General features: G+C 40.3%; 1 protein-coding gene across 3 annotated transcripts in view; it reads left to right on the forward strand.

Moving 5' to 3' along the window:
• Window positions 1–21,032, forward strand: part of KCNQ1 (potassium voltage-gated channel subfamily Q member 1) — a 519,714-nt gene extending 498,682 nt beyond the window's left edge. For all 3 annotated transcript variants that reach the window (XM_067540610.1, XM_067540611.1, XM_067540612.1), the window contains one exon: window positions 18,636–21,032. In XM_067540610.1, coding sequence (XP_067396711.1) covers window positions 18,636–18,836 — 201 coding nt within the window. In that variant the 3' untranslated portion in view covers window positions 18,837–21,032. The remainder of the gene's footprint in view (window positions 1–18,635) is intronic.
• The last annotated feature ends 2,429 nt before the right edge of the window (window positions 21,033–23,461 follow it).

The raw sequence follows: 23,461 nt of genomic DNA on the forward strand, positions 1-23,461 counted from the left end.
AGTTTAGATTTTGACAATAACATCTAATTACTCCTTTAATCTTCACCCGTCATTTAGATTCTCCAGACAGGGTCTCAACCTGCCTTGCAGTGGGATATTGCGGCCTTTTCACATGCAAACTTTAGCTATAGATACTTGGATATTTGGTCCATTGTTGAGTTTTCTTGGTTTGAGGTTTGGTTGGGATGGTTTATTTTTTATTTTTTGCGGTTCTGGAATGACTGCTGTAGTAACACAATGATGTCTGTCCCCTGCGGAGTCTGATTTAAACCTTTGCCATGAGCAGTGACCTCAAGTTAGTGAAGTGCGTAATTAGTACAGGTGCTCACTGTACAAACAAAAGTACTTGCAGGCTGTGGGACTGTTGGCAAAGGTCAAGTTCAAGTCATTTTCTACACATGGAAAGCTTCTTTGTCCAGCTCTGATATACAAGCCTCTTGCAATAATGAAATTATCCATAGAATTGTAAATAGACTGTGGTTACAATACACAGGGAGAGAAACCTTGTTTTGACCTCTTGTATTGTGCAATCACCGCTGTGCACAGGAGGTATAGACTCAACTTTGATTGGCAGTTCATGGACTGTTACTGGTAATTTAGCCTGCAGATGATCTAAAACAGCCTGAAAAAATAGGCAAGAGATATTAGCACATTCTATAACAAGCTGAAAATCAAGGACTGTTGTTCAAAAAAAGAAACCTACACTGAAAGGGGAGGGCTGTGTAGGGAAATAATGCATCCCAAGTGGTGACACAGTTGAGAGGTCAAATTGGGTTCAAGACCCACCGTGTGTTTTCACATATAGTTAGTTTTTCCTGAATACATATATCTTAATAAGTCAAAGGTTCAGTGAAAGCAGAGGACACCTTAGAGGAAGTGTTCTGCATATTGCAGTACTGGATCCTCAAATGTGTAGAAGTCAAAGTTTTAGCTACATGAAACATTCATATAAAAATGCTGCCCTGACAAATGACACTTATTCACAGGCCATGTCAATTTTTCAAATGGAGAAAGGGACTACTATGATTAAAATAACTTCCATTTGCTTCAGCCTCTTCTTCAGCTTTAAGCTTACTTGACTTTACTTTTTTAATGCATGCATAAATGTGCAGAAGCAAAGATTAGAAGGGAAAAGAAATTATTAAGTTTAAAGTAACCCCTCTTTCACTCTTTCAAGGAAAACATGTGAAGGAAAAATAAGAACTGCCTGCAGCTCAGCTAGTTTTGTGCTGTGATCTTCTCAGATCTTACAAGCTAAGCATCAGTTTGGCTGTCTGGGAACATGAATGAAACACTTCCAGGAAGCACAGGATGCTGCTTGCTGTGGAAAGTGGTGATGTTGATTGAATAAGTGATACTCTCCGAGTCGGTAATGAACCAGTGCCCAGCGTGGAGCTAAGGGACACTGTGCTGGTGAAGGTGCCATCTTTTGAATGAGATGTAAAATAGAGCAGAATGTTCTGCCTCAAAATACCTTTACACTTGACTTGCTAGAGTTTATGCTCCTTTCTATTTTCTTCAATAAGAGTTGACTTCCAATTTTTAAAGGGTGCCTTTTTGTCTCTAACAGCCTCTTTTACTCTGTTGTTCAGCCATGATGGCTTTTTTTTTTTTTTTTTTTTTTGGTCCTCTTTTTTTACTTGGGGTACACATTTAGTTTGAGCCTCTATTATGGTGTTTTTTAAAAGTTTCCATGCAGACTCTCGTGAGTGTTCCTTTTAATTTCCATTTAACTAGCTTCTTCATTTTTGTGTAGTTCCCCTTTTTGAAGTTGAATGTTACTGTGGTGTCTTTTGTATTTCCCCTACAACGATGTTAATTTAATTACATTATGGTTGCTATTACTGAGCAATTCAACTCTGTTCACCTCTGGGACCAGATCCTGTGTGCCATTTAGGACTAAATCGAGAATTTCCTCTCCTCTTGTGCGTTCCAGGACTAGCAGTTCCAAGAAGCAGTCATTAATGGTGTCTAGAAATTTTATCTCTGCATCCCACCCTGAGGTAACATTTCCCAGTCAAATATGGGGGTAGTTGAAATCTCCCGTTATTATTGGGTTTTCTGTTTTTTGTAGCCTCTCTAATCTCCCTGAGCATTTCACAGTCATCACCACCATCCTGGTCAGGGGGTTGGTAATATATTCATACTGCTATACTCTTATTATTCAAGCATGGAATTTCTATCCATAGAGATTCTATGGTACAGTTTGATTCATTTATATTTTTTTACTATATTTGACTCTTTCTTTCACATATAGTGCCACTCTCCAACCAGTGGAACCTACTTTGTCATTCCTATGAGGCCAGCAGAATGAATCTGGTTCTTCCAGACATGGGGGGTGCTCATTGACTGATGTGTTCAGTCCATCCCACTGCTTCACTGCTTCCTGGCCTTAGTCTTACCTGCCTCAGTCACCTGAAATATCCAACAAGTAACTGTGACAGCCAGAATTTCAAAGGTGTTGAGCACTGGATCTTCCATTGACTTCAGTGGGTTTTGTGGTGCTCAGAACATCTGAAAAATGAGACTATTATTTTTCAGATCTGGAGCCTTCTGATGGAAGTACTTCCAGCAATAACATTTCAGTAGGGGTGGACAGCAGTTAGAGGGATGAGGGAGTAGACCTTGCTTGCAGACATTTTATCATAGATACATCTCACCTCTGAACTTTGTGCAGGCCCCTGGTAAGAAAAAATGTGTCTTTGGAATTCTATGTGGTTTCCTTTATATGCACTGAGATTTCCCACTACAGTTTTTTGTCCTGCTTCTGTTTGTTTGTAAAGGTGAATGCAATGGCAAAAAATATAGGCAGCCTCTTTACCAAGGAATTAACTTGTACATAAAATGCAATTTGCTGTGTTTAAAAAGGAGTGTGTGCTTGTTACTTTGTCACTGGAATTGCTAACCTTTCTATGCCGCCAGCTCATAAATGACATCTTTTTCCTCATAATATTTATCAAAGTATTTCTGGTCCGATTATGTTGCTGAGCTTGCGCTGCAAAAATTTCTCTTGAAAGAACCTCTTTAAAAAATTTTCTTTTGAAAACAAATTCATGACCACATCAAACGCAGATTCCATGTTGCTGTTAGTTTAATCACTAGTGGCCCTCAGGGAATCTCAACACTAGCTGTTATTCTAATTGCTTTTTTTTCTCTCTCTCGCTCTCTCTTTTGATTGCTCATAAGTCATCTTATGGTTATTAATTTTGTGTGCTGATTTTGGGTATAAAAGAGCTTTTGTCTTTTTCACCCATTCAATAACTATCAAATTGCAAATAATGAGTAGATCACAGATGCTAAAAAATGAACTGGCAGAAAATCTTTATGAAAAACTATCTGAAGTCATCCTTGATGTTTTGTGCTAAAAGTCAATGGTCTTTTTTTTCTTCAGTAATCTAATGATTATACTCTGCACTCTTAGAGCACCTTCCACACAGGTTCTCAGCGCATCTTACAAACATTTAATGAATTTATCTTCACAGCCTGTTTCCCCCAACTATAGGGTCAGGATTCCAAACTGGGAGACTACAGGGATCCAGTCTCCTCCCTCTCATCCTGTACCAGCAACGCCTATTTCCTTTTTCCTCCAGTTCCTATGCTGCATAATATTCATCCTCTTCCTCTGCCTGGTGTTTTGGGGGCACCCACCCTCACCTTCAAGACATGCATTCAGCCAGACAAAACATATGGAAAAGACCTGGGAGTGTGATCCCCCTTGTTACCATCACAGTGGCAGCAGCCAAAGCTGTCAAAAGTGACTAGTGATTTTTGAGTGTCCAACTTGAGGCCTAATAAAGGGGCCTGATTTCCTGAGAGCAGGTGCTCAATGCTTTCTGAAAACCAGGCCCCCTTCAAGGTGTCTCAAACTGAGCATCCAAACGCTCAGAATCTCTAGTCACTTTGAAAATCTTGTCCATTGTGCATTTCTTCCAGCCAATGACATTTCCTGGAGGTGAGAAGGGAGTGAGAAGAACAGGAATGTCTCCCTGAACTGGATCTGACAAGGGGGAGGCCAAAAGCAAGCAAAGAAGTTAAAAAATGTTCCCTTTAAGGAGGTCTTCAAACAGACCCTGATCTGCAGAGTTTCTAGTTCTCCTATTCTTCTCAGAGGTAGGCATGCTCCCCCTTAGGCTTCAGGTGAGGAAAGGAGCAACTTAATCAAGTTCATAATGCCCTTCCTCAGAGCCTTGAGTCAGGGCAGCCAAACTCAGAAAACAAAGTATTTAAGGGTCAGGTCAGGCTAGTGTCCTGGAGCCTAAGGGAGCCCTTAAAGAACATTCCCTTGCTCAGCTTCCTTTTCTTGTTTATGTATATGGCCCCAAGCACTGGATGGGGCAGAGTGCCCCTTGATTGCCTCAGACCATTTTGGCTGCAAGGTCCTCATGGTCCCTTGAATGGGTAGTATACCACACTCTCCTGGCAATTTCCAAGGTGATAACATTGGGGAGGCCTGGAACAACACTGCACAGTGACAATGGACACATCTTTGCAGCAGAGCTCTTTCAGATTTGCATAAATTGAGCTTTTAAGTTCTACCTTCCTTTGATTTAGCAGAACAAATGGCTGGAAGCTGAAGTTAGATAAATTCAGAGTGGAAAGAAGGCGTAAATTTTTAACAATGAGAGTAATTAACCATTGGAACAATTTATCGAGAGTTGGGGTAGATTCGCCATCATTGGCAATTTTTAAATCGAGATTAGATATTTTTCTAAAAGGGATGCTCTAGGTCTAGGAATTACTCTGGGGACGTTCTGTGTCCTGTGTAATTCAGGAGGTCAGACAAAATGATCACAGTGGTCCCTTCAGGATGTGGAATTGATGAAAGCTAAAAGTGTCTAAAGCCATGGAGAGTGCTCTTGAAACAAATTAACTGCTTATTAATTAACTGGGTCTGTTCTTTTTTTCCTCTGTTTTGTTTTGGTTTATGGAGTGGCGCCAGTGGTACCATAGTTAAGGTTGCAACTGAGTTTGCATTGTAAACCAGATTTGGGGCCTCCTATACAATACACAAAATGTTAGTTTCTCTCACCTTCCCCTCCAGCTGGAAAACCAAGGGCACTTAGTCTGGTTTTCTCCCCTTTGAAAAAGAATATGGCTGCCTCATCCGCATGACGTGTGAAACATAACATAAGCAACGCTGATACATGGCATGTTTGCTTAAAATAAATAGCAGCAGCCTCAAACCTGTTTTGAATTAAGAAAAGTGTGTGTCAGAGACAAAAAGAGAACCACAATCCTAGTGGGCATGTGAAAAATAACTCCTGAGGGGTGGGGTGGGAAATGTCTTGTAACAGCATAGAAGCTAAATTCATTGACTGAAAAATGTATTTATAATGCTAGGGACCTGTGAGTGTGTATCTCGTTCTTTGTTTTTTTAAATAAAATCTTGGCAACTTGAGTGCATGCTATGGTGAACGAGAACCAGGACAGCTACTCAACGGTGAAATTATCAGCAGTATTCAGGCAGGGGGTTATTAGTCATAGTCCTAGTATCACACTGAAATAAGAGCCAAGGATTCAAGAAGCGTAACAGTCCACTTTGGAAGGAAGTCAATTTTTTTTTAAGGTGGGGGAGTTTTTGGAGGTTTCTTTGTTTCAGTTCAAGTCTTTTGCTTGTTTAACCCTAAAATGTCTACATATTCCTCTGTTCCACAGTCACAATAGGAAACAGCAGCTAGGAGAATGCTGCTATCTAATATCCAAAGCCAGCAAGACATGTGACAGAGAGATGTGGTCCAGTGGTCTGAGCACATGACTGGGAACCAAGAATTGCTAAATTCTAATCTTTGCTCTGTCACTGACTGATTCTGTGGCCTTGGGCTAGTTATTTATAATGTGACTTCTCACATGTGCTGAGCACACACAACTCCTATTGAAATGTGACAACCAGGGCACAACGCTTTACACAACAGGCAGCAGAGCAGAAATACTGCCCAAGGAAACCAGAGCAAACCTCCCCACCCGCTCCTATGGAAAGTGCCGTTGGGAACTGCGAGGTCAACTCAGAGCAGAGAAGACCTATTTTTTTAAGGTCCCATTGAGTATTTCACGGGGAGTTGTGAAAATCAGGCCACTCACTGCTTTGCTAAATGTTCCTATCTTTGAGACAGGAGTAATAATACCTACCTGCCTACCTCACAGTGGCAGTGTGAGGATCAATTAGTAAATGTTAGTCCATTGCTTTGAAGGTGAAAAACGCTATCTATTATTATTATTTCCACCGCTCATGAATTAGGGGCCAATTCATGGCCAGTGGAAATAAATGTCAGCTAGACTCAACCCATTGCATGTTCCTTCCGTCTCAGAGATATACATGCCTTTATGTGTTTATGAAAATTAAATCACTCTAGGGTTGACTCTGCCCTTAATGACAGATACATACACTAAGTTCCATGCAATTACCTGTGGGTCAGTCACTCAAATCAGATCTTTAAAAACTGAGAACTTGCTCGCTGTCTGTGGACACTGAGGGTCCCATTGTGCATTTTTCCAGAGAAGAGTCTTCCAATTTCCCTCTCCAATATTTCCTTTCCCCCCTCCTGTTATGCCAAGACCTGGCTGTCACCCTATGCACAGCTGCCTTTCAGTGATGTACAGTTTGTAAAGCACTTTGAAATGAAAGGTGCTTGATAGATGTGAGATGATATTGTCTGTATATAAATAGGTAGTGGTTTTGTTGTCATTCCCTTATCATAAAGACAATGATCGTGTGTTTACACCACCATACCACCATCTTATAACTTCACATTCAGTGTTGCCACCCATGTTTTATCAGGATGATACTGATCAGCAAATTATGAGTTTTCAAATGATACATTTCACAGTATACTTTGTACAAAGATTATTAAAATAGTGGGTAGAATGTGAATAGAAGGATATCTTCTGTCACAGTAAATTACAGAAAAATCCTAGATATTCTGTTGGCAGTGGAGAGGGATTTTGTCTTCCTTGACAGGATCTGATAAAGGCTACTGTTGGAAACAGGACACTACATTGAGTGGACCTTTGTTCTACTTCAGTGTGACAATTGCTATGTCTCTGTAGTCAAAAGTGGAGTTTTGGAAAGTATCCAAGTAATTTAGGAACACAAGTTTCACTGAAAATCCCATCTAAAATGAACCCAAGGATTTCTCCCACTCTGAGCCTTTAACATCCCCTGACTTCATGTGCAGGAAAAGCAGCACTCTAAGTCCTAGCTCTGCTTTCTACCCACTGTCTTCCTACGTTCAATCTTCTGGGTACGACATGTTTCAAAGGAAAGGGTTTACAAAGGTCAGAGACGTTTTTTTTTTTTTTAATTTCTCAGTGGAGTAGGCTGCATCTTGAGGGTTGTGCTCAGTCCACAGACTGTAGATTTTGGACAGTGTCCTAGCTTGAGAATTTCCATGTGTTTTAAGTCATGTCTGATTTATCAACCGCAAGATTCAATCACAAACTTTAATTGCATGGTGGTAGTTCTCTGGTTGCCAATTCACTTTGTGAGCATAACACACATTTGGGCATGTGTTCAGGGTTGCGAGACCATCAGGGCCAGTATCAGCTGGTGTCAAAGGGATTCCCTCCACCAAACTCAAATATAAGGATAGTCAGAAATTTTCTATCTAAATTATTTTTCAACAGAAAATTGGGTTTTCAGTAACTCAAACTTTTCACAAAAAATTGGAATTTCAACCCTTTTTCAAACAACTTCCAGACAACTTTCAGCTTTTTGATAAAGTTGAAATTTAAATGTCAGGAAAAACACATTCTTAGATTTCCTTGAAATTTTGGGAGGACAGGTGAGGACATGCCCATTTTTTCACACAGCTTTACCAAATTGTGCTATGAGGCAAGATTGCAATATTTGCATCCTTATGTCAGGGCCCTACATTGATGCATGTGATGCATTGTCTTCATAGTCCCTGAGGTCTCCTGGTTCCCTCACCCATTTTTCATCAGGATCCCCAACCTGTACCAGTTCACTTGTCTCCGCCCCAGTGCAGAGCTGTGCCCCCTTTATTGCCACAGCATGCTCACCCGTTTCCATCCCCATCTCTGCAGAAGGGATACATGAAATACATAGTAACCTATTAGCCATACTACTGATTTTTGTCTTGCTTTTTCTTTCCATTTCCTATTCCTTAATTCCCTTCTCTGTCTCCCTCTGTTTCTTGTTTTTATTATTTTCCCTTTTCTCCATTCCAGTTTCTTTCTTTTCTCCCTGCTTTCTTTCCCCATTTTTATTATTTCTGTTCTTTTTCTCCCACCCTAGCCATCCTGTCACTATCCCTTATTCATCCCCAGGTCTCCAAGTAGAACCTTAAAGCCGCCATCACGTCCTTCACATCCTCCAGCTCTCTTTTCCCCACCACTTCTCTCTTTCCTGGGATTTTCCCATCTCCCTCCTGCCTACTGATATCACTTGGTACCCCGAGCCCCCTTCACACCGATCTTCTCCTTCCATTTCCCTCCCAGTCTTCACTTCTATATCGGCCTTTTGGTCCTTTGGGTCTCCCTACATTCATCCACTTTTTGTCCCTTCCTATCCCTGCTAAAAACACCCTCTGCCACAAGATTTCTTTCACCCTATGGCAATCCAAGCCCGGAATATATTTTATGACTATCCCCCTTTCCCTGGTAATGCCCCACTGAGCTGCTCATTGGAAGGGGGATCTTTACATGAGGAGGCCTTCTTATCTTGCTTGCTATCAGGTACAAGGTACTTTTGGGGCCAACATGGCTTCTGTTGCTGCTGCTGCGTTTTGGTTAGGGGGTTCTTGTGAACCAGGACACCACTATTTGTTACCTCCCCTGTGACTGTAAGAATAGATCTCAGGCACAGGATAGTCCCTTCTTCTTCTTCTACTTCTCTGGTCTGGTGAAAGAGCCATATTCCTCATGCTGAGCTCTGTGCGTTCGCCTTAGGATCCTCTGCTATTATTAGGGCAGGAAGCTTTCACAGAGCTTTGCCTGCAGTGAAGAGGCTGCATGTGACCCACCAACAGCCAAGAAGGAATTTGTAGTGCTGGCCTCATTTGCATGAGTGAATCCATCCCCTACCCGCTTGGCAGGAAATGGGGAGGAAAAGCAAGCTGCCATCTTCTTGGGCTACTAAAGTGGCTCTGTCTGCAAGGCTATGCTTGAGAAATAAATGCATCAGTGGCACAGCTCTAAAAATCAGCCCACTGATATGGTATAGATTTAAAATTATGGGCCATTTTAGGTTGTAAAATCACTTTAGTCTGAAAATGGTTCTGCACATTTTCAATAGCCATCGCTGGGAGCAATAACTCCTAACGCACATCAGGTTCTTCTTAGAATCAGTTCAATTTAGAGCTGATTAAGGTGCTGAGACTGCAATACATTAAATCATTTTCAAATATAGTTTCTGTATTCTTATGTCATATTTTCAGAGACTCTTATAAAAGCAGCCTGCAAAGGAAAAACAGATTGTGTGTTTGTACCCTTTTTATTTAAAAAAAAAACAATGTATAAAAAGCCTTAAAGGAATCTCTCATACGCTTGCACACGCGTGCACACACTCACACGCCCTGACTCATTCACACTCCTCTATCGTGGGGGGAAAAGTTTCTATTAACCGTCTGGTGTTCCCTGGTTTTGTTGGAACCCTTCTTAAATGACCTAGACATGTGAACTGGGAGTTTTGCTCAGTCCTTAACAGAAGCAGCAGATTGTTAGGTGCTTAATAAACATAACACCCTTAACAAAGCCAAACATAAAACTAAGCTGTATTAAAAAAATCACATCCCATCTTAGTTAATCACATTTCACCTCTTCTGTATGTATCATCCCATAGCCCTCAGTTTTAGGCATCCATACAGTCTTCCAGAGTCTTTGGGGCCTTTTTTTCTTACATCATGAAGAAGCCAGCCCAAAAAATGAAAGACTGATTTCTTTGCAGGCCACCTTTAACAGTTCCACGTTGTGCTTGCCATTCTGCCCATTGTGAGTCAGAAATGTGCATGCATAAGGGTGAGTAGATGACATTTGTGTGAGTGGCCAGAAATGATCAAAGATAGTCCATGAAGGATTTCTATTCCATTTTATACTATTCCTTATCTTCATACTAGACAAAGTGCTTTACCTGATTGTTCATCATGGAGAAGAGATCATGTCATTCCTCGAGCTTTCCTCGTGAGTTGTTTACCTCCTGGAAATTGCAGAGATTAGCGTTTAAAAGGTGAAGTGATTCAAACATGCTACCCATGTTCAGTGCTGGTTTCCATGCAAGTTACAGCTTCTCCGGGCACAGCGTTTAATATTTTTATCGAAGTGGTTTTGTGTGTTTAATTTGTCAGAGCAGGCCTTTTACTGTTTGTCACTTAGCTGAACAAAATTAAAGGGGAAGCTCATATGGCTCTCTGAAAAATAGCATTAAAATAGCTCTCTATCCTCTCCCAAAATATTGCACAAATATGTCCATATTAAATAAACTATGCTAAGCTTCTGTTATGTAACAATAGGGTATTGGATTATTTAGCATAAACTCATAGAGTTTGTTTTTCCATTGGGGTTTTTGAATAAGGGCCTCAAGCAGTTGTGACTTTTGTTCAAATAAAACCTGCAATATCAAAGCTATGAGACACTTTTATTCAGTAAAGAAACATAAGTGTAAGAGATCCTATCAGTGTTAGACACAGGTCTAACTCCATTGGTTTCATTCAGTTCTGCATTTGGAGAGTAAGGGTTGTCTGGTGGTTAGGGCATTAGCCTAGGTTGGAAACCATCAGGAGACCTTGGTTCAAGAGTCCCTGCTTTGCCACACACTTCCTGAGTGACCTTGGGCAAGTTTTCACTTAGTCTCTCTGTGCCTCAGTTCCCCATGTGTAAAATGGAAGTGATAGTGCTTTCCTACGTCACAGGAGAGTTGAGGATAAACACATTAAAGATTGTGAAGCACTCAGATATTGGGGAGATGGGTGCCATGTAAAGAACTTAGTAAATGAGATCAGAATCAGGGTCTCTTATTTTTCAATAGTATGTCACATGACTAAAACCCATCTTACTATGGTTTCCTTTTTCCTTCCCTTCCCCTCCCCAATTACAACAAAAATAAACATCTCGTTTAAAAAAATTGCCCTGTCTATTTGTTCTTTCTCTGTAGCTTGAATATCTGGAGCCTTGAAGATTTTACTGTATAAGCTGAGCAGTACATCTGAGTCAAGTAAAAATTATTTTAAAATGCTAAGAGCTCTACAGCTATTGATCAAATGGACAGATGTTGGTGTTGGATATAGGGTGTGGTACCATCCAAGAAAATCAGGTGCTGGTTCTCAGAAACTGGTTTATCAATTTAACTTTTTGCCAGAGTTAAGAAAAATATGTGACAAAACTTCATTTCCTTACAGTGTGTGAGGAATTTATAGCGTCAAGTCCAACAGCAGTTCAGCCTGTTATCCAGATAAATCCCAATGAACCAGAGCCAATGCTTGGCTTATATGTACAGAAAATAGCTCATGGTGCAGTCCAGAGTTGTTTGAGTTCTGATCCACACCAGGTGACTTGGAAGTTTCTCTCCACTCTAAGGTCATCGGTGCACACTTGAAAGCACACATTGTCACGCACTGATTATTGGCAACTTGGTAGCAGTGATTTAACAGTTACTAGTGCAAAAAAAAATCTGCATTCAGATGTTCCTATTTTAGAGCTTTGAAAATTGTTGAGGGAAAGTTTTACTATAAAACTGTGTAGCGAGACTGGAGCAACACCAGTCTCACTTTACTGACAAAACAATGATTTTAGTATCCTCAAAGTGAGGGATAGATTGACACTGACAGCTTTGTGCAGGAGAGTTACCTTTAGGCCTTGTGAGTTTTACAAAAACCAGCATGGTATGGAGCAAGCGTCTTTTTCTGAAGGGGCTTTCTTTCTCCAAGGTAGCATTTTTATGTGGCAGTTGCTAGGGTGACTATTATTTTTATTGACTAGCAAAGTAACATGTTACGTAAAGCCCATAAAACTTTCTAATTTTTGCTCAGATGTTCAGGTTTTTCTTTTTCTAAGGCCAGGGATTTGTGTATCAAGAGAGAGGATTTCCGCTTTGATCTGACTTCCCTTGCCCCGCCACCCATCCACCACACACAGACACACCCTTCTTTGGACAACTCTCAGGAGAAAGTACAGACGTCTGGAAAAGAAAATCTCTCTTCATGCAGATGATATTCTCCTATAAACACCTCAGTGACTGGCCTTAGCCTACTGCAAGCATTCAGCCTAATCTCTGGCGACAGAGAAAACAAATCAAAGTCAGGAGCTCTGATAAGAGGGCATCAATTCTCAGGTATCTAGGATCTTGAGTCCAGTAAATGAAATAAAGTAGGTTTCTGATATCCTGGAACCACACGGAACAGAAAGAACCTCTATAATAATACTGAAACCATTGAACAAATTAAATACAATTTAAACAGATGAACATTTCTACTATGAAGTGCTGCCACAGGTAGAGTAGATGCAATGAAATTAGTGTGTTACCAAGATTTCTGTTCCTTTTCCATTTCCTACCCCTGACATAACCAAAAAAACTGTTCTGGAAACCCATGTTTCAATGATCATTTGGATGAGAGCAAATGCAGAATTAAACACAAGCTGTAGGTGCTCAGATACTACAGAGACGACAACATAGAAAGGAACTAGAGAACTGGCTCTCTGGAACATCTCGATGTATTATCAAAAAACCTATGTAAAATATGTAATAGACTAGACATCTGATGCTACAAAATAATTTATCCAGTTAGAACAATGGCTTGCAAAAGGAAATTTAGCTCCACACATACCGATCCTGTTTTCCAAAGGATAATGTAGAAAGCTTCACAGTTTGATGCTGGATCCTTTCCACGTGATAGTATAAACTAATTTAAGGAATCCTCCAAGTTTTGCTGTTGTGATCTTCCCTTTTATTGAGAACTTAGCCCATCTGAAAGTGTTTGTGTGATTCCCAAAGTGTATAGCAAAGTTTGGGTTTTTTGCCAGAGAAAATGCTGGATTATTCCAGAATGTGGTATTGGGTGAAGAATAGAGAGAGGATTCTGCAGTGACACAGAAAGGCACCAGAGTAGCTGAAAGTGGACTTTCTCTTCAGAGGACCAGGAAATTAGGAGTAAATCATGGCTGTGAGATACAGCACAATAAAGAACAGTAAGGTCCTTTTCAATAAGAAGTCATAATGGAGTATAAGCACCTAGGGACCTCTCCCGCAACCTCTAAACACACTGACTAGGACTTATGTGAGTTGTCCCATTGAACTCAGTGACTACTTTGACAAAATAATTACTACTCAAGATAAGTAAGGGTTGCAGAATCAGGCCTCTAGAAACCATCAGATGTTTGGTGTTAAGATCCACGTGTTCATTTAGCATTGTGTAGCCTACATTCTGCTATTTCTGTATGTCTGTTCACAACTTTCCTGTGTTCCTGCTAAGCACAAATGTGGTCACTTGATTTAACTAAATAGCATTATGCAGATGCTATGCATGTTGAGTGTTTGTGTTGTGTCAATCCAAGGTACCTGTTGCATCATTCAACTATGTTAAGGACACAGGTGATTATGCCCCACCATTCTTGTCCTCAGTCCTTCGGAAGATCTTTTTAATTTTTTGCTGAAGTTATTGCTTTAAATAAAAGGTTTAGGGATGATTCTGCTGTGCTGTGCCTCTAAGAGACACAGAATTCAGAGCACAGGGGAGGTGGGAGCTAAAGTTGCTTTAATCCATTTTACACCCTCCGAATCCTGACCGACTGAAATGGCTCTCAGCATAATATAGGAAACCTGGGGGCCTGTCTAAATTATGGCAGCCTCCTAGGGCTGCCCTATGAGCCACAGCACTGACCTAAAACACCGCAGATGACAGCTCTCTCTCCTGCCCCCCAGCCCTCCCTCAGCTCACTCCCTACATCAGCGCTTGCAGCTGGGTCCTCAGAAGGCAGCCTGCCATGTTGGCTGCATCATGAGTATCCTTGTCCAGCTGCAACTGGAGCTGTTACAGCCCTTTATGTCAATTGTGGCCTTTTTACCGGGCGTCAGGGAGCCGGAATGGGAAGGAGGCTTTCACACTAGAATATCATCTGTTTAATAGTTATCATTCATTTTCTGAATTCGACTATAAGTTTGTCATGCAAATGCAATTAAAAGGCAGAGAAGATAAAGATCTATTGAATTTTAAAAGACAAATGGCTCTTTACTTTGTTCTTCCCCCTTCTCACCAAGAATAATTTCTGTCTTCACTAACACCTCCTGGAATGCTTTGGTACCTTTTTTAAAGTTGGCAAGTCATTTTATTTCCGGCTATGTAGAACTAAACAGCATTTTCTGAAAACATGCCATAAGAGTACCGCATGGTTCATGATGAAGACCTCGCCATCAGTGAATTGCATGGTGTGTAGGAGGAATCACTCACCTCTATAACTTCTTCAGAGTGAGAGAATAAATCCCGTCTGTAACATAGCTCTGTCTGCTCATGATGAGTGATCCCAAATTTGCTCTCTGAACCTTCAGTCTTTGAGCAAAGCTATTTTGGTATGGTTTCAGTTTCATGTATCTTCATGAAGATTTAGATTAGTTTCTATGAGCTAGATTCTAAAATGGTATAAATCCACTTAGTTTGATTAAAATCAATCTATGAATATTGGGCACATGCAGGTTTTTAAGGAGAGGGCATGTATTCTTGGGGTTGGGTGTGGGTGAATGTTTCTTTCATCCACAGAAACTCTTGTGTGTGACTAGAATAACGGGGTGTAATTTCCAAAAAAAAGATTTCAAGTCACTGCTTGCCTACTCCCAACAGCTCTCCAGAATGCAAATATACACACAGTGAAAATCAGTTGCATCTAGAGCATCTGATCACATACACTTGGCATATTCTTTTTCTATAAAACTCAAGTCTGCCAAAAGCACTTTCTTTGGTGTTTTCATAAAAGCAACAAAATCAGTGTGAGTTATTTTTCTATTTTATTAGCACAGTTTGCTGTTTTAAGTAAAAGGATCAGAGTTGTCCAGAGGAGTTGAGATTACACTAACATCAGCAGTTTTTCTGTTTGCTTTGCTTTTATTACACTTTTTGGCACCACAGTTATTTCTAATCAAGTAAATGTGTTTGAAAGCATGATTCAAAGGGAAATTTTACATTTCTATACAAGATATGTTAAATGTATTTAAATCCCGTTTCATAAGTATGGTACTGTTATTACTGCTTCACTGTAATAGTTTTGTAACTAGTGCAATTACCTTTGATGTAAGCAAATGAATAGTAGTTTGCTGAGATACAGTATGTATTAATATTTGGATGAAAACAGGAAAAGTGAGGAACGCTAGCATGGGAGCCTTTCACCACAGGACCACTGGTTCCAATACATCAAAAGCTAGTGGCAACAAAAAACTGTTGCCTTCTGATGGCTGTTCGTTAGCTTTTGTGAAATATATTGTTGGTCTCAGCCAAGTTTCTAATGGAAGACACCCATTTGGCAGACTCAACAGAGGCTAAGGATTGACAGGAATGAGCCACATGAGTGGAGCAGCATAGGGAAACTTTAATCTCCCCATCCCCTGCAATATCTGAAGGAAGGGTTTAGCCACTGGAGCTGTCAACCCAGCTGTTTATGGGTCTGATCCAAAGCCGACTGAAGTCGGTGGAAATTTATGACTGCCGTTGACTTCAGTGGGCTTTGGATCCAGCCCTTCATGACCTCTAAATTCACTTAGGAAATGTTTTTCTTTATTTACAAATAAAACAGATTAAAGGCCAATAAATAGAACCAACTAGCCCCACCTCATTGTACAAACTCTATCTTGTGGTTCTAAAGGCTTACATAGATAAGTAGGGACATGAAGTAAGGCCTTTACTTTTAATCTCATATGGCTGAGCTCAACAATAATTAGCCTATGCATCTGCTTCTGTGTGCCTGTTGCACTGCACAGCTGCAGGAGCTAACCTTGGTTCCTTAGAGAAAATTATCTCCAGGAATTGATTTCCCTGCAAGGGTATTCATGACTCACTTACTCGTCAGTATCTTCAGCTGTTGAAGAACTTCAGTCCAATCCACTGTCATGTTCAGCTCACCATTGCAAGAGCACCATCAATGTATATTTTTCTGTACATTTTTGGCCAGAGTTTTCTCTATTGAGATCCCTGTTTGGGGGTGGGGAGGGGAAAACAGAGAGAGAGAGAGAGGAAGTCTGTGCACAGTTCACTATTAGGATAACTAAGTAAACAAAGTTTCTTTTTATAGAAAGAGTTATCCCTTAGCATCTCAAGATTGCTATTAAACTGTAGTTTTTAATTATGACTTCTTCAAAGTTCAATCAAATGGCCTGGAAAAAGTGTGACTATTTCCTACAAGTGATATTCAGGCAGTGTGGGATGCAGGATTGAGATATTTTGCAGGCCAACTCTGTGCTTTCTATCATGTCCAGAAGCATCACCAATGGACCGTCCACAGTGCCTACATTTCGGAGAAGATACACCTTTCTCTAAGAGAATGTACCAGTATTTAATAGAGTGAAACCAAAGCTTAGTAAAACTCCTCCATTTTCCATCCCTGCTTCCTTCTAGAAATCTTTCACAATGTGTGCGTGAACGTCTTAATTTTAAGAATTTCATCTTTCAACAGCCATTTCCATCCAGTCTTTCCTATACCAACTAGGATGCTTTGTCCAATGTTTTCAAAAACTGCTATAAAGCATAAAACCCTGGCGCCTCATATTTTTTAATTTTCTATGTTTCCCTACTAATTGTACAATGCATTTGATAAAAACGGCACTTTCTCCACAGTGGAAAAATGTTGCAACCTCCTTTGAAATTCTCCAGGTATGTTGGTGTTCTACATCTTGTTGTCTTTTTACCATCCAGTTTGCTAAGTGGATGATAGCCAGACACATATAGATTGCTCCCCCTCGCACTGGTTTAAGTATCTTTTACTACTTTCCAGTAGATCTTCTGAGCAATAATTTATTTCTGTCATCATTCATCAGGTTATTTTTTTTTCTTTTCTTTGTAAAATCTGCTACATATTTTTGTGTATAATTGTATCTCTTCTTAGTATCTTAGAATCCCTCTGATCACTAGACCCAAGACAGGGCAATATTGTGGATTGTTTTTTGCTGTCCTGAGCAGGCTACTTGTGATGCAGGACAGAAGCCGCTATAGGACCATTATTCTGCTGCCTATGCAGGTGGGCAGGGAATGGGCATAGCTTTGAATCTGCCCTCTCAATGCACAGCCAGTACAGCTGATTTGAAAGAGGGGGGGAAGTATTTTATGCCAGGTAAAGGGCTGGTGCACGTTACTTCCTCACCGCAGCAAGGGGAAACCAGACTCTCAAATTGTAGCACTCTGAGGGGGTGTCTACCCTGCAATTAAACACCCACAGCCAGCCCATGCCAGCTGACTCGCACTCATGGGGCTGACTCGGGCGAATGGGCTGTTTAATTGTGGTATAGACATTCGGGCTCAGGCTGCAGCGTTCGCACTGGGATCCTCCCACCTCACAGGGTCCTAGAGCCCTGGCTCCATCCTGGGCCCAAATGTCTACACCACAATTAAACAGCCCCTTAGCCCGAGTCAGCTGGCACAGGCCAGCCAGGGGGTTTTAATTGCAGTGTAGACATACCCTGAGATGCAGTTCAGTTCCTGGTCTCTCTTGGGGCAGTAAGAGACATGCTCTAAATATATCCCAGGCTTGTGGATAATCCTAACTTCTCATCATATTTCTTGTAACAGCAGATTCTCTTTTTCAAATAGTTTGAGTAGAAGAGATTTAGAGAATTACTGTTGCAAAACCAGGTACAGTGGAGCTATGGGGCAGGAGAGAGAGAGGTGTGCGGTAGAGAGCTAGTTACGTCTCCCTGATTCTGAGGCTAACCCTGGCTCCAGTGCAACCTAGAGCAGCTGCGGGGCTGCTCTAAAATGCACCACTGACAAAGGAACTTTAACGGACTCTATGCCAATGGAGGATCGGTTTGGCAGAGCAGAGTTTCACAATACCCATGCCCACCTCCAATAAACCCCCTAGGTTGGGCTTGGAGTGGGCACAGACATAGGACCCAGCTGCCCTGCACTTGCACCAGCCCAGGGATTTCCCCTGAGACTTGAGTCTGTTTGGCATTTTGTGGCCTGAGCAGCATAAAGAGGTCATAATGCCATTGGGAATCTGGCCAAAGAACACAATAGAAGTGTCAGTCTCAAGTTGTGTCTGACAAAAAGATCATTCCAAGGAGAGCAGGAATTTGCATGTTGAAGCAATTAGCAGAGAGAGACATTTTAGAAGTTTGTCTTTATACTCTTTTAAAAAAAATATTTTTAATGACGTTCTTCAACACTAAGTTCTACTTCCCAGTTACCTTTTGATGTGCACATCTTGCTCTTTAAGAGCCTGATTACTCTAGCACTTGCGTATTCCTAGCTAGAATATTAACAAGTTTCTCTTAAACCAACACTTGGATATGCTACTACCATAATGAATGGATTCAGTATCTTGGGTTTTTTTTACAGTAACAGAAGTCTGAGAGTGTGTTGTGTATAGGAGAGAGTGGTGGCGGTGCTAATTATGAAAAAGCTATCTTTAATTGAATCATGCTTATGCCATGTTGTCTTGATACTTTCTCGAATTCTGACACTGAATGATGTTTCTCTTTGTCTTTGTAGGTAATGCAAATGGACCAGAAATTGAACATCATTACAGATATGCTGCATCATCTGGTTTCCAATCAGCAGGGTGGGCAAAGAAGTAACGAATCATCTCAGAGAAGCAACGCTGTTAACTCAGATCACTTCCTCCCTAACAACACACTCCCTACCTATGAACAACTGACAGTACCAGGAAGAATCCAAGATGACATATCCTGATATGGTAGAAATACAGGTGGTTGGGTTTTTTCCCTTTTTAAATGGAACTGAAGGTTATGAATCTGGAAAGAGTTAACCTTATCAGCCATATGAGAACACACATGACTATTGTACCAATGTTTCTAGCCTCAGATACACTCCTTCCAAAGACAGTCACTCATATCAGATGAAGGTTATCAAGCTAACACACCTCAATGCCTCTGTGCTGTGTTGTTTTAACATGGTACATTCTTAAGTTCCATTTTTATTTTGTTCAAGAACAGTCGAGTGCGATTCATCATTACACTGAAAGACCAAAACAATATAGATGACAGGCAAAATTGCAAGGAATTTATGGCTCCTTTTAAAGGAAAAAATAATAATACTTGAACTTAGATAGTAATGTGTGCATTTTGGTTATGAATCCGCTGATAGCAATATAGTTTTACTAGTTAGATTTTAAAGCAAAATAGGGTAACTTATGTTGATTTTATTGTGTATACATATCACTAACATTCTAGAGAATGACAAACCGCACAGTGAATAATTTTCTTTTTTCTGTTACATAAATATTTACCAGGTAATGTCTAGATTTTCTTTTTAATCTGTTTTTCTTCAGGAAAGAACTAGTGCTTAATCTAAAACAATACTGTTTATACAGGAAAGTGCTATACCTTTTTTTAAGAATTGAAGTTTTCATGGGAGAAGGATAAAATATTGCAAAGAAAAAAATAATTCTGCTTTCTAGAAAACTGCTGCCAAAGAGTTTATATATGTGTTAGCACAACTATCTGAATGTGCTTGTCCATAAAGATCTTTTAAAAACTAACGTTCACTACTTTTATATTTTTTCTATATTTAATCTTTTCTAGCATTATTTCCAAAAATGTTACAAGTAAATACATGCAAAAGTCTAAAGCAACTGGATCTTGCTGGTCAAGTGCCTGAATACGCCAGTTATTGAACACCCACGACTCCCATAAGAACCGAGGCCCCAATTCAGAAATGCATCTCTAGTCGGTACAGCATGTAAGCACATACATTAATTCCTTAAAATTAAGCATATTTTTCCTGAATAAAATAGACTTAAGCATGTGCTTAAGTGCCTTCCTGAATCTGGGCCTCAGAAAACTCAGCTTCCAACAGCAGATACTCCATACCCCAAAGGCTTAGGTCCTAATATAGGGGACCAAGGACCTGATCTAAAGCCCATTAATGTCAAAGACTCACATTGACTTGATCATTGGATCAGGCTCCAAATCCTGCTTGCCACATTCATGCGACTAGTCCCTGTTGAAGTCAGTGGGCCAAATTCTGCCCTCATTTACACCAGTCTACATCCTGGAGTGCCTCCACTGAAGTTAATGGAGTTCCTCCGCATTGATTTTTTGTATTAATGAGAGCAGAATTTGGCCCAGCGTGATTACTCATATGAGTGAGGTGAGCAGGGTTTGGACTTAGGTGACTTTCTGTATGGGATGAATTTCACAGTAAGCCAGCACAAAGCCTATCCACTTTGAGGGCTTCAGTGGGACTTAAATGGTACGTAAGTCTTGTGTTGGGTCTCTGCACATGCATGAAGTTCACCCTCGTTGAAATTAAGAGAGAGTGACCAAAAACTGGTGATTACAAAACAAACATTGAGGGCAAATTAATGACTCGGTTTATTGCTGGTAAATGAGGTGGTGAATAGATGGGATAGGTCACAAACTCTTCCACTGTTGTAACAATAGATATAAAAATCTATGATCTGAATATTTAGTTCTGTACATTTGAAAGGAATTGGACTGTATTGCAAAACTGATGCCTGATAGCCACTTAATATTACATAGCAGTTAACCTCACCGCACTTTAACATATGAGTAATCTGAAATATTTGTGCATATCAATTGAATTGATCTTTTCCTAGTATAGCTAATATTTCTGAGTTTTGTTTAAAACATTTCATGTTCTTTATCTCTGTTGGATCATAGAGCAAAGCATATCTCAAAACATATCTCATTATACAGATTGTTAAAATTATTCAGTCTTGCTGCTGTACAGTACATCATTTTAAGGTTGTAGAAATTTACAGGTGTAAACAGGGACTATTTCTGGGCATTATGTTTTATAGAAATCAAAAATAATTGTGATGATTTTGAATTTGTTTTTTAATGAGGTTCACTATGTAATTTCAGGTTATTAATCTGACTGTTAATTTCCTAATAAAATACAGGACAGGGGTGCTATGCCTTTGATTTGTTCTAAAATCCACAGACTTGGTACATTCCAGAAAGACTAATATTTTTTCTGGATCCATCACCATTGAGTGTGGATGACTTATTTGAAGCACAAGATCTCAGTAAGGGTGACCAACCTCCATCCTCCCGTTCTCCTTCATCTTAACTAGAGAGCTAGAAAAACAGGATTTAATTAGTTGAGAAGATCCAGGCAAAGAGATGTGTCCTGTAGCTCTTTCTAAAAGCAACCAGATTCATGCTTACACATATTTCCAGAGGCACAGGACTACTGCCAAGAAAGCTCTGCCACCAGCACCAGTCCTTCCAAGATCATATCTTCATTTTCTTTCAGGCAGGTAACCCTCAGTACTAATAACACTGAACACAACACATTTCATGCCAATGGATCCAAAAGCACTTTACACACTGATGTGTGAATTTAGACATTTCAGAAACCAATTCTAAACTCTGTTCCTACAAGATTTCAAACCCTTGTGGTGTTTATTTCTCAGGTCTACAACTAGCAATTCCAGATCTGGATCCAATCATTCCTTTCAGAAACATGATACCAGCTCCTAAGTCCTTTCTGACTTAACTCTTCATTCTGCAGCAGATTGTCCTTCCAGAAGGAAGACTGATATCTTTCCCAAAGAAGCATGGGCTCAAATAACCACTGATATTTAAGGTCCTAGTCATTCTTGAAAGATAGTACCAAATAAAGCTAATGGGCCTGATTCTCATTTACTCTGCTCTGTCAGTTGTAAATGGGCCTTGCTCCGTGATTCCGCCATGGCTGGAGGAGCTCGCTCTCCCCACCACAGCCCTGCAGTCAGAAGAGTTCTGTGCCCCTTCTTGACCGCCCTTGGGATATCGAATATCCTTTACATTGCCAGACTCATGTAAAGGGGCTCAGTATAAAGAGAATCATGCCAAATTTCTCCTCCATCTTCCCCACATTTGATTTTTTTTTATTCCTTCAGAAGAACCACCCAAGAAAGAAGGGATCAGATTTTGCTATCAGTTACACCAGTGTAAATCTAGAGCAACTCCTTTTCAATGGAGTTACTCTGGATTTACACTGCTGTGAGTGACAGGAAAGTGTAGCCTGATAATTTGGACCTTTTTATGATTTAAACCATCTGTCTTGGTTCTTGGGCCAAAAATATATATATATATATATAAAGACCCAAACTCATCACTGAACTTTGTTATAGATGAAATATTTCAGAGAATTGTCTTCATGTTGGAAGTGAGTAGCAGAAGCAGATGAATTCCTATGAAATAATGTACTGATTAATATCCTTACTAATAATAAAGAGAAGTACAGGCAGTACTATAATCACATAACTATATATAATCATTGAGACATCTGAACTGTTCTTATTTCTTCTTTATTTGGCATAGTTCATACATTTTCTGATCTCCCAAGATCAATATGATAAACTCTTCTGGATAACAAAAAATTACACTAACATTACTTAGAATGTTTATTTCACCTTATGCTTTTTCAAAGTCCAGGACAAGTTTCCTCCCCAGGAATGGGCCAAATTCTGACCAGTCAGAGTCCCCTTTTGTTAAGATGATCAAAAACTGACAAGTTGTTCCTGAAAAGGGCATATTTACAGGACTGTGATCCCAAAGATAGGCACTCTACATCTTACTGGAATATAATACAGTTGCCCAGATCCACCCATTATCTTTCATTCAGAGGCACAGTAAATGTGATTTTTATGCCCACCAGCCAACTGTACACATTCTGGATGGAACCTCTTTTCACTTGCCATGTATAACTTATGCTAGCTGCGGTCTGGAATAAGGAAGTGAACTAAGCAGCGTGATGGCAGAAATGAAGTCACAAGATGAGTACTTTCACTAGTGTCATTCATGGTATGGTAGGAGATGTTGGACAAACCAAGTGGAGGAGAGGAATGATCTTCAGTACTTGGCCACAATCTTGTGGTGTGCTCTCTCTGTTGCTGAGACCTCTGCCTCAGAGCCACATCTGAAACAGATTGGCAAGTGGCAAGCCCGGAAGAGAATGAAATATTCCTGCCCTACCCACATGAGTTCTACCTATTTAGGGAAAATAGTACTACTTGACCAGAATGCAAGCGCATTATGGCAGAGGGTTCCACCATTATTTCATGCATAGGTGTTTGGGGTGCATAGGAGTGAGGAGGAGGCTTTTAGGTTGTGTAAGAGTTCTCCATCACAGCCAAGGATCTGCCCAAACCTGTCTATTTTGAGACTGCCTCTTTGCCACTTTGTGTTGTGCTGGCCAAAGTTCAAGACTGATTCTAATTGGGCGGGTTTCCAGCATGATCTTCCCTATCTGACATGACTGTTATTGAATATGATGTGTTTGTTTCTGAGCAAATAGTGACAGATTTTGAAAGGCATGGATATTAGTTGAGAAAACACATATCT

Source organism: Emydura macquarii, unplaced genomic scaffold, assembly GCF_026122565.2.
Source record: "Emydura macquarii macquarii isolate MOO-44397 ecotype Brisbane River unplaced genomic scaffold, CSIRO-AGI_Emac_v2 contig_587, whole genome shotgun sequence".
Lineage (NCBI taxonomy): Eukaryota > Metazoa > Chordata > Testudines > Chelidae > Emydura > Emydura macquarii.